This window comes from Rhamphochromis longiceps, linkage group LG2 (genome assembly GCF_057381845.1).
Source record: "Rhamphochromis longiceps isolate RC_006_pf linkage group LG2, R_longiceps_female_GT1.1, whole genome shotgun sequence".
In the NCBI taxonomy this organism is placed as follows: Eukaryota; Metazoa; Chordata; class Actinopteri; order Cichliformes; family Cichlidae; genus Rhamphochromis; species Rhamphochromis longiceps.
Genome location: NC_140558.1, coordinates 8,488,492 through 8,506,079, shown reverse-complemented (window position 1 = coordinate 8,506,079; position 17,588 = coordinate 8,488,492). Strand labels below are relative to the sequence as shown.

Genomic DNA, 17,588 nt, shown 5'->3' with positions numbered 1-17,588 from the left:
ATAGAACCTACAAAAGCAGATATTTCAAAGCAGATACAGCTCTGTAAACAAATTCAGAACAGCACTGGTATAATCAAAATGCACAGCACTGAAAAGAAAACTGAGCTGTATGCACACTGACATGCTATCCTCACACAGCATTACCTCAGCAAACACCACAAAACACAGGTTGGCCCGGTTTTAATGCTGGATCACATCTCGACTCTCCTATTGGTTGGCTCTTAATAAAAGCAGTGCTCTTTCTACAGGCTCATCTGTTGGAAAGCCTACCTGTGGGATGAGGTAGGGATCCAGGCATCTGATTGGTCAGGAGATAACATTATCTGGCTGATCTTCAGTCAGGCAGGATGAGGCCAAGCGCTGATGGAGCCAAAAGAACATTCCCAAGGTGGATTGGTGAGCAGATGGAAACCAGGAGAGTTCATCCTCTTGTCACAGTCCAGGTGAAGGCCTAGGTGAACTTCCTCACCCCTGTAAACATACAATATTTGCATGTCTTCTGTTAAACAGTAACAAAAGTTTGTATTGGTTTGTTTGTTGTTGTACACGACTGAGTGCAACTTTCTTAAACGTCTTGCAGTATCGCAGGTGCAGTCATTCTTCAAGCTGTCTCTGAGATCTTGAAAGCTGGAAATAACTGGAAAGATTAACTATCTGGAGTCAATTTCTTTTCCATTTTGAAATCATCAACAGGTGAAACTGTTACAGGCTTAAAGACATCAATGGGAAAACAAAGAATCCCAATGAGGTTGGCTGTTGATAGATAAAAACCACTACTCCCAGTGAAATAACCTTGTGAAGCAATTTCAGGTTAATGTCCTTCATCACTAATCTCCACAGGAAACAAGTGGTCTTTCAGTCACTTTAGAAACTGATTGTAGAATAAAATGTTTGTGCTTCCTGTTTTCAAATACACACGATGCTGTTTTTGATCTATGTAAACCAATGGAGCGTCACTTTTTGAAGAAGAAGCTATTCGATTTGGTAAAAGGTGCAAAGGGCCTGACTGTGCTGTGTTTTGGACGAATTGATCAGGGAGTAGAGAAGTTCAAGTAATGCATATGAATACAAAATATTAACCAAAACAAGAAAAGTTTGAACCTTTTTAGATGATAGGTTTGACTTTTCATATTTCTCAAATGAAAGAAAACGATTTCATTCAAATCCTGGTTTAAAAAATTATAATAATAACTGGACTTGTAGTGGTGGTCTTCATGCTGCCAATGGCCTACTTAGTAAAACAGCTGGGGTCATTAGTGGGTCAAGCAATGCTGCAAAATTTAGTTCCAAAGTTTAAAACATTTCAGAAGGCATATGCTTTGAATTTGAGATTTCATATTTTAGTCTTACTGGCTTTTACAGGATTTTTTTTCTTCATTATTTCTTTATAGGACACACACAATTCTCATTATTCTCATGCAACGCACTGTGAGGCCAAACTGTACATACACATTCACCTGTGCAATCAGAAGTACTTCTACATTCTGTTGGGTCAACTCAGTGAGGTAGGTTTACCAAGGGGAAAATAAAAGACTTTTTGCAGCATTTGAAAAAATAAAAACATGAAACTCCTTTTTTGTATTTTCCATCTGCAGGCTGAGTGTTTAGAGCCACTACGAAGTGGGCCAGAGCAGCAGAGGAGCCCACCATCAGTCACTTTTGGCTGCTTCAAGTCACATCACATAAACAATGGCATTTCATGGGTAGAGACTCATCTTCCTTCCTGCCTGGCTTCCTGTCGATCGTTCTGCCTGACTGGGCAAACTCAATGTGTCTTGCCCCCCTTGTCTTCCTCCTCCTTCACGCCACCGTTCCAGTCACCCAGTCCTATACCAGCAGACCTCCCTCCCTTTCTTTCTCCTGAATCAGACTGTAAAGTTGATCAAAACAGAGGAAGGGAAGTCAAAATGGGGGAAAAGAAGGAATGATACATTACCAAAACACTACAAGAGGCTTATGTGGAAGTGGAACATAACATGTCAACAAGCAGGCTCTATTGACATGCAGATACTAGGCTGAATGCACTGTTTGACACCTACAGTGCAGTAAATTTTAACCCCGCCCACGACCTCTAGCTCCTTTCTCATGCAAGCCCTTCAGACCAGATTGATGATAGTGGTGCACTTCCTCTGCAGGGAGCGTGACCTTTGTTTGAATAATTAGCTGACCATTGATTAGCCGGTCTCATTAACATCCAAGTCCAGTTGTCAACTGTGCTTCCCGTCTGGAAAATAGTGAACTGCTAAATAAGTTAAACTAACATGAAATAAGTACTTATATATAAATCATGATCGTTGAGAAAAAACAAACAAATTCTGAATTTAACATGTGATCATAGCTCCAAAAACAAGTTATGTTTTATTATATTCTTTACATTTTAATTTTACTCTGTATTCCTGTTGTTGATTAAGGATTACAAACTGCAAAAGTACCAAACCAGAAAAAATCGTGGGGGTCTTTTAAGATACATTCATCTGAACTTACTCCTAATATCTTCTGGAAAAACACTAACAGAAGTAAATCATTCTGTCAGCATAATATTGATATTTATAATCACAGGTGTCAAGGCAAAATTGGCTTTCATTTCATGACTTCTGCAATGTTACTCACTTTTAGGACCTGTAAAGTCTTATAGCTTTGGTAAGGTGTACTTCCTGAGGATGCAAGATAACTTATCTGGTTTATAGACCTATTTGGGTCAATACCAGGTCGACATGTCTGGTACAGAGTCAGAGAAAAGCAGAAACCTTTAGCATTCGAGCTCAATTTCATCTAGTCAGGAAAATTTACTTGCCACTTTAATGGCAACATAACAACTTTGTTATCTGCAGCTTGGATCGTGGATTGCAGACGGAGTCATAAAGTCCAAAGAATAACTTAGAGCAGCATGACTGACATCATCAACCAGCACGTCCACAGATCTGAGGAAAGCGTGATGAAGAGCACTTGTAGAAGACCGTTTTTTGTGTCTCTGTTTAGTGTTCAGCTCTTGAATGTCTACTTGTGGGTCAAGTTCAGTCCTGCACAATATTTTGGGGAAATAAAATGTTCTTTCTGCATCTTTTTTTCTGATTTTCAATTTTCCTACAGCAATACAGCTCAGTGTCCAAGAGTTATATAAAATAACTAAAAATAACAAAATAACTGCAAACCAGCATTTTTTTATTGTCAGCTATCATTTCAGAGTTATTTCTTTATATTCCTTTATAATATTTATCCTTTGTCTTAAGGTTATGGAAAGCATTTTATTGCATCTGATGCCAGGTTAATACGAATCTGACTTTTGCATTCCTTAATATCTGTTGCATGTCAACTCAAATTAACTACTGTCCGGGAATGCATATGTCAGACTCATATTAACCTGGCATCAGATGCAACAAAAATATTTCCTTGACATAAAAGTGATCCCATAAAGAGAAAAGTGAGGGGAAAAAACATAAAGAGGAGACATAGAAGCATTTATTTTTTTTTAACTGCAGGCATCCAGCCTTCCTTTAGTGTGAGCTCGTTTAAAGTTGCACCTGTATAGCACGGTGGGGGTACGTCTGGAGGCTTGATGTGGGCGCAGTATTTTCTCGACCCCCTCGGGAAGGGAAAGAATTAGAGGGAGCCTTTGTTGTCTACACTAGCTACACCTCATATACCTATATTTTTTTTTTAAAGACACAAATACAAGCGAGCTGTCTGACTCAGGCCCCTGACTCCCCTCAAAAATCAACCTTGGCTGAACATCTCTGATATTCCTGTAAAAGCTAATTGAGCATTTGATTGTGCCTAAACTTGAACGTGGTTGTGAGCGTTGTGCTGTCGTAATGATGAGGCACTTCCAGACAGCTGGTTTCACTTTTTCGTTCACTCTCTTCCTCTCTCGCTTTCCCTTTATTTGACCAAAGTGTTCTTCTTTTGATTCATCCTGAGTGATGGTGCGAGATTCGCAGGGCAACTGAAGTTTCCTTTCAACTTCTCACACAGCCTCCACAGTTGGCCATCTCCTGAGCAGGACCCTGGAACAGATGCAGATGAAGAAGAAAGAGCACTATAGGCCCCTGCGGAACAAGCTTTCCATCTGCTTTTCACTGATTCCCAAGGGAACAAAAAGTATAAGTAGGGCTTAGGATTATTATAAATCCAAGATTTTAAAGACATTTGTGGAACTCAATCCTTGTGACACCAATCACTGGTTTGTTGAGTACAATTTTCACGTTTTTTTGGAGTCAGCAGTGACAATATTTCAAGGTCATCTTTAGAATGTATGAGTGCATCACACAGAAGCTGCTACCTGTGTAATTAGCTGCTGATGCACGGTCTTCTTGGACAGTCGATCATACAACAATCCATAAAATTTGTCAGACTTGTGTATTAAAACTGCTACACCAAAAATATTGTTAATAAGTCCAGTTCAGTGGCATTAATTAGCCTCAGAGGTGATGCCTGGAAGGTAGCTAGCAACTTTTGCAGCACACAAAGTGACCTGGTCCCTAATAACGATAGCCTAAAGCCTCAGTACAACTGATGATATCTATAGAAACCAAAATAATTTCTGGTAACAGGATGTAAACATGTTATTTCCACTGCTAGACTGAGCATTTTAACATGGATGCAACTTCCATTGGTGAATGAAATTCTAGTACTTTAGTAGTCTTACACTTAGCACTAACTAGCTGATGCCTTGCTCTGTGCATTGTACATGCACACTTGCAGCTTACCATCCAACTTTGCTAATGTTAGCTAATAACTTGTTTCTTCACTTATGGCCCCAGAAAATAAATATGATGCTTGATGTTGAGGCTTCATAATGAGGAGTCCAAAATTCACAGTTAGCATCACAGTAGCTAGGTCCATTCAAGGAAATTCAATTTCTGGCACTTGGCTTTGGTTACATTTTCAGCCATCTGCTTCCATATCATTACAGTTTGTACGTGAATCCTGCGATCTGATAGCTTATCAAGTAGTGCCAAATTTGGCTAAAGTCTGTCTTGGTTAGAAAAAAGCAATGTTATTACCTGTGAGAATGGTTTTGCTAGGTGTCTTTGTCTGTTTTGTTTTTGATCCATGAACTGTAAATGTTAGAAACCAGAAATCAGTTTTCATACATCTATGATAAAAGAAAGATACCACAACACATCTGCATAACACAGTCTTCCAAAAATATGCTGTGCTTTTCTAGCTGATAGTGCAGGCCACAACATGACATATGGCAAATAGGGAAATTAGCATGAGTCCTAAAATACTCTGGAAAGAAAAGTTTAGTATGAAATGTTAAAACTGCCTTTTTTTTATCGGGCCAAACATTCCCGAGGCCCTGTGCTGCCAGGACAGCCAACTGAAACATATTATCTGCTGCTGATTTACTCCCCTAAAACCTGGAACGACCAGACCGGCCTGCACAGTAGTCTACAACAACAATTTTAAGTTGCAAGGAAAATTACTTTGGAAATTTGGGTCCAATAAGAGAGTTTGGAACCCACTGAGGTGTTTTATCTGTTCCACAGGATGGTGTGCAGTACTGCATATCTGCATACTGTGGTTCTGAATATATAATGGTCAACATCCCGTCTTGCTTTGCTACACTGAAACTGCTTTGTGTAGAAAATAGCCAACTTCGCCCATCTGCAACTTAACACTTGCACATACAACAATCTGGCTGGGCAGCGAGGTGGAAAAGAATTTCTCCTGGTGGTACAACAGCATTTCTGTATATTCCCACAGAGCCTGTATATGTTCTGCTAGGTGCCAATCATGCAATAGTTAACCATTTCAGAGCCTTGCAAGGATTGTGACTGACAGGTCTGCTTCTCTAAAGGGGTGTGGTCTCGGAGAGTCAAGCTGGGTTGTATTATGGAGAGACATACTTAATAAGATCTACAGCAGAGAAAGTGGCTGGCCTGCAGGTCCAATTTCCCCTTTGGCATAATAGTGCCATTGAAACACATGGAGATAGAATCACACCTCTTGCTGGGTTTGAAATTGAAATGTTAAAGACTGGACAGAATGGGAGTTGAAATTATTGATGTCTACTGGTTTTTTAATACATACAAGAATGCAAACCTGTAAGATAGAATCAGATAAAACAAAATTTTGGTTATCAGTGTGGAAACTTTGTGCTTTTGCCATGTTTGTTGACCCTTTTTTTTTTCTCACCTGCACTTATTTGTTGCTTGAAAGCAACCCTCACCACTCTGCATGAACACCCCCCACAATCACAGAGATCTGGAAAAAGAAATTGCCTTGATGAAAGTGGGAGCTTCAGTGGTCCAGCTCTGTAAATCCTTGACACATTTCTAGAACCCAGTGCTTTATCCTAAGCTTAAAATCAACAACAGATAAGCCATTTCTGTGTGATTCCTCTTTGATCTAGAGGCCCTTTTCCCCCACCCCTTCAAGGAGGGGAGGGTTCGTCAGCTTCCTGTTAAGACCCCCAACCCCCACTCTGGATTTGGGGTTTAGAGACCCTGGAGGCAGATGAGGGAGGAGTGCAGGACCCCTGCCAAACAGATGCCCTCAATCTTTCCATTGGGCTTGATTCGATCACTGTAATAGGCTGACTGTAAACAGTCAGTAATGCAATTATTTGAAGTATTTCAAAGGAACTTAATGCAAATCTTCTATCATCTATTTTGACGAGCAACTATTGATTTAAACAGTGGTGTGGGAATCTGTTCTGCTGTGATTAGATGCAGCACTACTGTCTGTCACATATCACTTTTTAAGGGTTTGAATATGCTGTTCATAAAAACAAGGGGAGGGATTTGACTCATTTTAGTTCAATATCAAGTTTTCTGCACATATTGTACACCTTAGAATTTCAGCTTTGAGATAAATGGTTCAGTTGTAAAGTATTTTTTGCAAGAGACAGGGAGGACAGGGTAGAAGAGAGAGGAACGTGAGGTCAGCTCCTTTATAGAGGTAATCAGAGTTGTCTTCCTGTCTATTCTTCTTCTATTCACAGCCTGGCTTTGGTTCACAAAATGAAACTGGACACCAAGGTTTTTGTTATGGGTTTACAGCTCAAGAGCACAAGAAACAAACAAGCCAGCAGAGAGAGAGAGAAAAGGGCTGCTTTTTACCTGAAGTTGTGGCATGACTATAAAACTGCCACTAAAATTAGAAAAGGAGTTTACAAAAAAAACACAAGTTGATTTTTTTCTCAGATTTGTTCCTTTAAAAAACATAATAACCAAGTGGTTTAGGCTTGTGTTGAAACGAATTAAACTACTTTGTGAGGTTAAACAATTGAAGAGCACAACCACAGTGGAAAAAGAGCCAGCGTTGTGGGTACATGTTGTGTCTCATATTGGGAAACTACCTAAATTGTACTCAGGGGGTTGAGGGGTGGGAGGGATTTGTAGTGTTTGATAAGGTTTCCACACTTTTAAATAATGTCACTGAAATATCAAAAAAAAAATTTAAGCAAAGGAAACAGCCTGACAAAATATAACTTACTGTAAACCACTCAGGGCTCTATGAGTGTAAACCCATCAGCACCTGTTTATTTCCTAAATTTCCCTAAGACCTGCTCAAACAATCGTTTCAAACATCAAAATGTTGTGTCTGCATCAAATATTTATAATACTATTAGTGGATGTTATTGCAGATGTAAAGCAAATATGAGAGAACAGTCTTTGCTCATTACCTATCCTTCTTGAACTTGAGCGCAGGGGGAGCTGGACAGTCCTAGGAGGAAGAGGCTGTCTGTTAATCCCTGTGTTTTAACATTCACTTTTATTTGCTGTGTCAGAGTGTAAACCACTGATTACTGCTTGCTTTAGTAGATTTTCATCTCCTTCAGACTAGAACTGGATATTTCTAAGAAACGGGATCAAAACCTGCCTGATCCCAAGTTCCACAAAGATCAAAACATCTCAGCAAGCCCACCTGTTGGTCGACCACACAGCAGCCTCAAAGGTCCACTGATAGTGTAGGAGATTAAAGCCTATCTCTGGAGTGGTTCATAAGGGTGGGAGGGGGGGTCATTGGGAAAGGAAGAAGGAAGAGGCTTTTTAAGGGTCAAAGGGTGAACATCCGGCAACTGGGAGGTTAACCATCGTATTGCTGATGGAATGGAAGCTTTAGGGGGGAGGGGGGAGGGACAAGGGGGCTGCAACTTCCACTCAGTGACTGGTTGACTGATGAAAAAAAAAATGAAAGTCCCTCATGACCCCCACCCTATTGCCCCCCCCAGCCGAGTAGAGCCGGACGGGACTAAAGCCCCCCATTGTTGTGCCCTCATACAGGATCACCAAGGTCCTGGCAGTATGAGAGGCATGGGGGGTTGGGTAAAGGATGGGGCTGTGGGAGGGGATGAATGGTGTGTGTGTGGGGTGTGGGGGTTGTCCCGCCAGCTCAAATACAATCGTGTGATAGGACTTGGCCCTATCTAATCAAGGGCAGAAGGTCACTTCCGAACAACTGGGCAATAAAAGATTATTTCCAGCCACATAACAGAGGAGCCGTTGAGGAGGGGGGGACAGAGGGGGGAAGAGAGGCTGTCTGTGACGAGAGGAAGTGAATTGAAAAAAGCCAGCAGACGGGAACCATCTGTCTGGATGCAGTCTAATCTTGAAAAAAAGGGAGAGAAAGAAGGGGGGAGGGAAGGGGGGGGGGGTAAAGAAAGAGCAAGCTTCCTCTTCTTCCTTGCAGAAAAATACACACAAATCTATTTATCTTTCAAACTATGTACTTGATGTTCATGTGTGATGCTTTTTGTTAGCCTTCTTTTGAGCTATCAAAAGGGAAAAACAGAACAAACGTGCTTGTAGGGGGCCTGGAATGCAACACACAAGATTGTCCCCTGGGGCTGTAAAAAGAGAAACAAGGGTGTGATCTTTTATTTGTGGAGGTGATTTTTATGTAAGGCAGGTTCTGATCTTCATCATTCTTGTCTGTTGCTGTCATTTTCACATATCCCTGGCTATAAACTACAGTCTTTTGATTATCTCTTGAATCGCTGTGAGCACATTTGGGGATCAGATCTAATGACTGTTGACAACTGCTGTTTCTAACAACAGTCTCCAATAAGAGCAACAGTGAGACAAACACCCTGCTGATTTAATTAGTGAGCGGAATACAAAATCACAAGTGAGTCTATTGGGGCCTGTGAGAACTGGCCCCAATAGACAGGCTTTTGCGCTAACTTTGCAAACACTTGGAATACTGATGAGTCAATAGGAACCATTGATCAAGAGCAAGTCTGTAGCAAAAATTATGCCAACCATTAATTTCAAAAGGAGCTCACCGAAAGATTGCCAAGCGCATTACACTGTATTGATCCATCAGCCTCCTCCTTCATAATAGACATCACTGTCTCCAGCTGGTCTTTGTCCATAAAATAGTAGACAAAGACAAGAGACAGGAAGGAGGCTCGGTTAAGAATGAGGCATCAGATGGCTTGTGATGCTGCACGGACACGTACTAAGTTAAAGGGGTGGGGGTTACATTAAGTTCCTGTGGGTGTGTGTATACCCAGAAGCAAGTGCTTAAAAGGGCTCAAACCCCAATGAAACACATCCGTCTTCAATAGTCCAACACCTGATAAAACACTGGGTTGTACCTACAGGCCCTTTATAGCTCCCAATGAGGGAAGAGCCCGCTAAATAGGTGCTGCACTGGTCATCTGACCAACAGGAAACAGCATCTAAATGTAGTTTTACGTAGTGCCACACAATACAAAAGAGTCTTTCTTGCTAATTGGATTATTTTGGTTTAACTTTCCCAGAATTTAATACAGTTGTCACTGTGACTTATGATTTAATTTGAAACAGGGAATTAACATTTAAGTGTGCTGCTCAAAACAGGAAACTGTTTAGGGGACTATTTGTTTGGACAAAGTGGTCCCATGTTAAAATGTTAACGTGTATTTTTAAAGTAGTAGCCACAATCAAACAAAAGCCTATTTACTCTCGTTGCTTTGTGAATTTCAAATCTCCCAGGTGGATGTGTCATTTGGAAAATAAATGACAAAGCGCAACAAAGGGGTAAATGAGAAAATGTCGTATTGTCTAATCTTTCTGGACATAGAGGTCAAGCAGGGTAACTGCAGTTATTTTTTTTTAAGTAGAAGTCTCTTTTTCTGGCTTTTTAATATCTATCTGTTGGCTGAAAGGTTCACATCTTCAGCTTGGGGAATTTTAGGTTAAATTAAAGAACCACAAGTTTTTGTGTGAGAAATTACTTCTTCCAAATCTTTTTTTTTTTTTTTATCACGTCAGCACTACATGGCAGTCAAAGCAAAAACATTGCTGCGCACTAAAATGTTTATATTTTGGAAAGGTTTTCATCTGACTGCAACAATATACTGTATTTTCCCCGTGTTTGGATACAGTAAACTCTAGTAATTCTGACTTTATCGGGACCTGCACTGAAATCTTTTATGGATACCTAATATCGTTCTTTTGTCATTTTAATCCTGCGGCGGCTGAGTGTGGATGTTGGAGCAGTTTCTAAACACTTCAACCCTCTCACATGTCGATCCAGGACTCTGAGATCAACAAAAACCAAATATCTGAGGAGATAACTTCCATAAACTTTGGTCGTCATGCTGAAGTCCAAAAAACCTGCCTTCCCCTCCAACATCCACCACCCCCATATTTCCCTTGATTGCTAATTTATATTTATATGCCATGAGGGGAAATAATGAAAACCAGATGAGCAGGCAGAGGAAAGCTGAAGCAAGCCTTTTGGTGATGAATGCTGTGGAGGAGGATGACTGTTTATAGAGTATATCCTGCTCCACTGTGACCATGCCGGCAGCAGTGCCCCGGCTAAGAAAAGGACTGTCCCAGTAGGATGTGTGGGTTGGAGCTTCCATCGTGACTCACTTGGTAGTCATGCATGTTTGCACTTGTATGGCCCCCAAAAAAACCCAAAGCTGCAGCTTGGGACCCGCCAAGCCTGACAACTCCAAATAGCATTACGTGGGTGTGTGGAGCAGCTAAATTTACTCTAAAACAAGTGCAAAGAAGGGGAGGAGGAGGAGGGGTGGTGGTTGTTACCATTTTTGCCATTGAATTACTTAATACTGACTCAGAATTCATATCTTTTTTTTCTCGATGGAGTGCTAGTCGTGTGACGAGTAAAATGTGACGCAGTTACGGAGCAGTTCACGTGGCAGGATGACTGAAAAGTGAAAGAAGCCATTCATGGGCCTTGAATGTTATTTTAGACACCTCAGCTGATTAGATCAGAGATTTAAGAGACGTGTTGCGGACTTAACAGAGCCAAGTTCTGAAAATGGTGGGAGTAGGATCTGTTGCCTTATTTGGCTTAGGCTGGAAAATATCAAGTAAACACTGTCTTCCTGTTCACCGCCTTCTGAATACAGTGTAGATCTTTTCCATCCCCCTCATCCATAGTGAGGAACGATAATGAAACCTGAAAAAAAAAAGAGGCCTCCTATTGTATGCTATCATCTAAGGGCCAGGAGCAAACAGGGCTCAAATTGCAGCTGTGAAAGGTAACAGGAAATTGACAAATCGCTAATCCTAACTACTCAGAGCAACAAAAGGTACATTCCACCAAGAAAAGCCCAGTGAGTACTCACCACCAACTTGAAGGGATGTTTTTTGTTTTGTTTTTTCATGTAAACTTATGATTAAAATAAGACTGTATGCTAGTGAGTTTACTATTACTTTTCTCGTCTTTAAAGCGCTTAAATAATTATTCCTTAAAAGTGCCAGAGCTTTAACAGTGGGTTCTAGTTTACTTTAGCTGAAGACGTTTTAAATAATCCAAAGATCCGAGGCCTGCTGCAAACAGCAACCAAGGCCACTGCGATCACTTGTAGCTGATAATAGACACGGTTGTGTTGTTTTGTCGCCAGCGCTGCAGCTCTCCAAATTTAAACTGCTGTATATTTTTTCCTTTGTCCAAGAGAATTTCCTGTTCACCTTTTGTGTTTCCCCAGCTGCTGGTATTTGTGGCTGACCAACCAACTCTCAAAGTGATGATCTCATCTCTTGGGGGCCCGGAGGTGGAGAAGTGCGCGGGTGTCAGTGGTGGGGGTGGAGGGGTTCAGTGGACTTCCCACGTGATAAATTCACTGACAAAAAGAGCTGGCCAAATGGGGGACTGCGGGTCACAGTGGGGGCTGGATTGGCCCCTGTCATTGCCTTTAGTGCAGGAACCATGCCATAAAAGCCCAGCATTGATAGCCCCGGTTTATTATCTTTGAACAGGTGGCCCCGGCTACTCGTAATGACCGCTCTCATATCTGATGGCACACACTCTTGGGTTTGCAGCGCGGAGACCATTTGGGAGTTTGGGAACATCCTGATCTGGCTGCGTTAAAGCCCAGGGAATAAACTACAGTACATAGTTTGTGGTGACTTGTTGGCGGGTGAGACGAGAGGGGGGTTTAGAGGGAGAGCTACTTCCTGTGAGCATAACTCACTCTGAAAACGTGGAGACTCTGTTGATGCTAGCAGCTTCGGGGCTAATCATGTCAATGACCTGTATTGTTTAGCTTTCAAGGTTACCGAGGAGAATCGCAGCAAAGAAGCCCTCCAAGAATGTAAACAGTCACATTTTGAGCTACAAGCTGTTTGTACTCGTAGCTTTAAAGAAAAAAAACAGGAATTCCACACCCAGCGTGAACACACACACACACACATGCATACACACATGGAACAGTGATTTGCTGTTCACCACTGAACTCCCAACTTAAGAAACAGACCCACATTCCCTTAAAAATCAGCCAGCGGCCATCCATCAGATTTAGTTACTGCTTCTCAGCAGGGCAATCAAGACACCAGACAGTGCTATTTTTTCATTAATTAATATATTTTCTGCGTTAAAGTTAACATAGTTTTCTTTTGTGCCACCCTTTAATTTTTCAGTAAGTATTTGATATTTTGTTATATTCAGACATGAGTAAATTTAAGACTGTCTCTTGCAATAAATATCATAAAATAATAGAGCTTCACATAATAAATATTTTTTTAACAAAAAAAATGTTTAACAGACATTTTTTTCTTTTAAAAAATAGCCAGAATTCCTCTTATGGATTTTTGAACATACAATTTACACAAGATAAAAGGAAAACAAAAAACATCGGAGAATATGCCACAGAATGTGTATGAAAGGTTCAGATGGGTGGAAGGAGAGAAACATATCCAAGTGGAGAATACTATGAGATGGATGTGCTTTCGTTAATGCAAAATGAGCATAGAAACCACGGTTTTAGTGTGGTAGCAACCAATAAACTCAAACATACCTGCTTGCTATGAATACCAGGTAACAGCTACATAATTGCCCTATAGTAGATCGTCCTTCACAGATTTGGTGAGAGGCAGATCCCACCGGGCACACAGACCCGGAGGAAAGTGCCTACCTAAAACGGAAGAAAAACTTTTCATATATATATAAAAAATAGTGTTAATGAGGAGCTGAGGATAGACATAGAAACAGTTAAGGCAAACACTGGTCTGTAAAAACATGGTCCTGATCCAGAGAAAATAAAACTAAAAATAATCGAGTGGTTTTCGTTACTCCTTTGCTTAGCTCCTTAGGGTTCTGCAGCGAGGAGGGGAGGTGGGTGGGAGGTGCTCAGAATGTCTGATAAACATTAATTTGTGACTATCATTATCATTGTCATCATAAGATCCGTTTCTAGAGTCTCCTGTGCACAGGCAATCACTGAGACCTTGGGAAGCGATCAGGAAGGCTTTTCCTGGGTCTGTGGGGCCCAGCTCTCCAGTTTACAATACACAGTGTTGGAGTTCTTGCAGCGACAGCCAGGTCTCTTAACCCGGTCATAGCAACCCTGGCATGCCTTCAGACACCCCTTGACAGGTGGGTAGCATAGCAGACAGGGGAAGAGTACCGACATTAATCCCATGCACAGGAAGCGAGAGCAGCAGTGGGAACGTGACAGTGAACAGGGGTGGTCAGCACATGAATCCCCCTCATCGTCATTGGAGCAGTGGTAGAAGATGCCCTTAACAAGGCACATACACGTGCCGTGCTCCAGTGCACTCTCAGCAGAGCAGAGGCACTGGCCATTACACGCCAGACATGAAGGCAGGCTCCTGGGTGCTGTGCAGTCGGTGCACTTGCACTTCCCACAGCGCTCGCAGATGAACTGGTGCCCAGCAGCAGCCACCACCTCGTTGCCAGAGCCAGAAAAGTCTGATTTCCCTTTGCCCTGGGGCTTGAGTGGAGCCTCTAGTGGAGGCTGGTAAAATTGAGGTCCCTGCTGGGGCTGTAAAAGGGCCTTGGGCTTCGGCTGAGTCCGAACAGGCCGATCCACTCGGTGGTGATGCTGTAAGCTAATGCCAGGTCTGGTGGGGGGTGAGCGTGCCAAGAGTCCCTGCTCAGAGGAGGCACTGCTGTTGCTCCCTGAGCTGGCGGCGCTTCCTGTGCTAGTAGAGCGGCTGAGCCCTGGTGCCCGAGGCCCACCATACTGCTGTCCCCCAACCAACACACTGCCCCCAGCATGATGGTGGTGACCTGATGACCGGTGCTCATAATTGTTGTTCACATTGACGAGGATGACCTCGTGAGTCCTCTCCTGCTTTTCATGGGGTCTGGAGACCATCCGGGGTGCAGGGGGCCTCCGAACCACTGAGGGTCCCTCAGTGTACTCGTTGCTAGAGCGGATGGCCTTGATTTGTTCCAGAGAGAAAATGCCGGCATGCTGGAACTCCCGCTCGTAATCCGACCTCTGCCGACTCTCTAGGGAAGGCTGTTGGATCACCACTAATGAACCGCCAGGGCCATGTTGACTTTGGAGCTCCATCTGGGGGAATCACCACTTCCGACATTCACCGTGGACATGCATCGGAAAACCTGCCGGGGGGGGGGGGGGGGGGGGGGGGGGGGGGGAGAGACAAGGAAGAGGCAGGAGATATGATCAGAAACAGTCAAGCAAAAAATAAAAATCCTTGTTCTAGGAAACACAGTCCTGATGGAAGAGGGGTTAACACAATCCCAAGTGTTTTTGGATTCAGAAATAATACTAATAAAAATCTAATACTAATATATCATTACAATCATTCTTGACGCATACCATAGCAGTTATTGCACAGCTATAACATAAGATGCTGACCAGTGTTTATAAATAAATGACAAATAAATAAGTCTTTATAGTTAATCCAGACCAACTGTCTTCACCCTGTCAACATGACAATATGTCACTTTTGAGCCCGTTAAGTGAGGCAACCCGGGAAAAAGTTGACTATTAACAAGACTTTTTGTACCTTCCTCCCCAACAGGCACACATCTAAACTTCAGCAGGCCCTACAAATACTTCCCCTGCTCATTTACATTTGTATGACTAGTTAACATTTAAATGCACCGCGGCGACGAAACGAGGACACTATCCAAGGGAACTAAATGAGCTGCCTCACTTAGTATTCTATTACTACATCAAAAAGGATTTCAGGGAAACGGGGACAAAAGTAGAGCTAAAAAACTAAGGTCAGATCAAGTTCCGACAAAATATAGACGGCAGTTAAAAAACGCTCGAAAATCGTCAGATTAAAACCTTATTTCAGTTCCGAGAAGCCCCCAATTTTTGAAGTCAATATGAACACACACACACACACACACACACACACACACACACACATTTATATATATATATATATATATATATATATATATATATATATATATATATATATATATATATATATATATATATATATATATATATCGTATTTGTATTTATAGGAATACGATTAGGAATTTGAACTTGAGTCTTTGGGGATGTTATTAAGCACAGCCGACCTGCAGGAGGCCGAAACTTACAGTTTACAAAAACATAAAGCCTAGGTGTCCCGTGAAGGGCTCCTTAAAACTATTAACGATTAAATAAAAATAAAAACTACTACAATCAAAGCAGAAAGATCGATTTTGCGGCTTTGCACATAAACAAACTCACGTTTCAACTACATTAAAAATATTTATCTATACATTTAATAGTCTATCCGTCAAATGGCGCACTTTAAATAGGATCATATGCACAGAACGCGCTCACATGAGAAGGCGTTGTTTGCAGTAATAAAAACAGGATCTTATAAAAACCAGAGCCGGAGATCAAGAGACATTACAGGACGCGTAAGACGGGCAAAACTTATGAATGAAAACAACCGCCATGGGGGAGGGGTGTTTGTTACAGCACAGCCTCGGAACAACACTGGCGTGGAAATCCATCAACTTCACCAAGTAGTCGCGATCAGTTCAACCCACAGCGGATTCTTTATTTCATGGCGAACACATGGAAAATAAGACGAAAAGTCTTTGCGCACAGCAAAACATTTGGACTTTATTGCTGCAGCGGCGCTTTCTAGGTAGCTACGTGCCCTACTATCGGGCAACAAATGCCCTAAAACCAAAGCAAAATGCGCAAAATAAGCGTAAAATCACTAAGAAAATGCATACCTATATGCAAGCATCCATAGCGTCGAATCCATCAACCAAATAATCTACCAAAACTCCATCCAAACGGAAGGGGCAATGTCCAGCTGTAGATTATGAGGTCTAATGCATAACATTCAGTCTGTTAATCCAAGTGCGAATGTATCCCTTTGCGTTATTCCCTTTTTATTTATTTTTTTCGGTTAAGTCGTACTGAAAAGTTCAGCGTGTGTTACGCGTGCATCTGTCCCAAGATAAAGTAAATCCACGGCGGAGCTCTGATGAAGAAGGCTGAGAGGAAAAAATAAATAAATAAACACGCGCGAGCTTATATCCAAAAGTTGCTCCTCCTCGCGTATCTGCTGAGAATTGTATTTGAGTTCTGGCTGTTAGTTATTGTTGCGGGATATCTGCGCTCTTGTGCAAAAGCGTCGTTATGTTGCAGACAGCGGTGCGCTCTCTTCTGCTCTGCGGGCCTGTTCAGCACTGATGAATGGGGGCTCAGGGCTTAGTGTTTGCTCGACAATCCAACTCCCATTGGCCAGCCACTCCGCTGAAAAAGGATACATCGCATCCGTTCCTGATTCATTGGGCAGATGTGGAAGGCCGGGCGATAGAGATGTGTGCACTGGTTAAGGTGGAACGGCTTTTTAAAAACGCAAACGTTGACTCAACGAGGGGGTTAGGGGAAGGAAAAAAAATACTAGTTTCCGTTCTTGTGGGTTATGATTAATGGTGTGAATGAGGGTGATGTGACTAATAGTGACGTATTAAACGCCGTATTTATTTATAACATTGCTGAGTTGTCATTATTGGTACCATACACACGCATCAAAAAAAAGGAAAGAAAACCACTTTACGTAGATTCAGAATTTCTGATTTATTTATTTATTTTTTGTCCATGTTTCGAAAAATGTGCACCCAAATACCACGATGGTCCTTATAAGCTGAAAAATAAACCGCATATTGTTTCAAAAGGGGCATTTGATATATTTGTACTGGGCACAAAAAATATTTTTATAGGATTTTAGAGGAAAATATGAGTAAGATTAACGACAACAACATCAAAGGTAATTATTATAGGGTTTGGATGAGAAATATAAGTTTAATAAATATGGTTATATTAGGTTAAATCTTGCCATGTCAAGGAACCTCATACGAATAGAGAAAAGTTTGTTATAGAAATAAGAAAGAATCATATATTGAGTAAAGTAGCTCCTAAACTGCAGTTT

The 17,588-nt window shown here is 41.7% G+C and overlaps 1 protein-coding gene and 2 long non-coding RNA genes across 3 annotated transcripts; 1 reads left to right on the top strand and 2 right to left on the bottom strand.

Annotated features, from left to right (window-relative positions):
- The first annotated feature begins 325 nt into the window (after positions 1 to 325).
- On the top strand, positions 326 to 1,858 carry LOC146676938 (uncharacterized). The gene is made up of 3 exons (XR_014907291.1): positions 326 to 443; positions 1,392 to 1,505; positions 1,596 to 1,858. It is a non-coding gene; the product is annotated as an uncharacterized LOC146676938 (long non-coding RNA).
- A 1,447-nt stretch (positions 1,859 to 3,305) lies between these two features.
- LOC146676937 (uncharacterized) lies at positions 3,306 to 6,258 on the bottom strand. Its single transcript, XR_014907290.1, has 3 exons — positions 6,142 to 6,258; positions 5,004 to 5,057; positions 3,306 to 4,004 (listed from the first exon to the last, which is right to left on the bottom strand). It is a non-coding gene; the product is annotated as an uncharacterized LOC146676937 (long non-coding RNA).
- Positions 6,259 to 12,756: 6,498 nt separating this feature from the next.
- spry1 (sprouty homolog 1, antagonist of FGF signaling (Drosophila)) lies at positions 12,757 to 16,956 on the bottom strand. The gene is made up of 2 exons (XM_085416804.1): positions 16,381 to 16,956; positions 12,757 to 14,784 (listed from the first exon to the last, which is right to left on the bottom strand). Exon 2 carries the CDS (start codon positions 14,732 to 14,734, stop codon positions 13,652 to 13,654), a length of 1,083 nt encoding a protein of 360 aa, XP_085272930.1. The 5' UTR covers positions 14,735 to 14,784; positions 16,381 to 16,956; the 3' UTR covers positions 12,757 to 13,651.
- Positions 16,957 to 17,588: the final 632 nt, after the last annotated feature.

Bases quoted from the DNA above. Each gene is read 5' to 3' on its own strand.
- spry1 (XM_085416804.1), bottom strand. From the start codon at position 14,734: ATGGAGCTCCAAAGTCAACATGGCCCTGGCGGTTCATTAGTGGTGATC.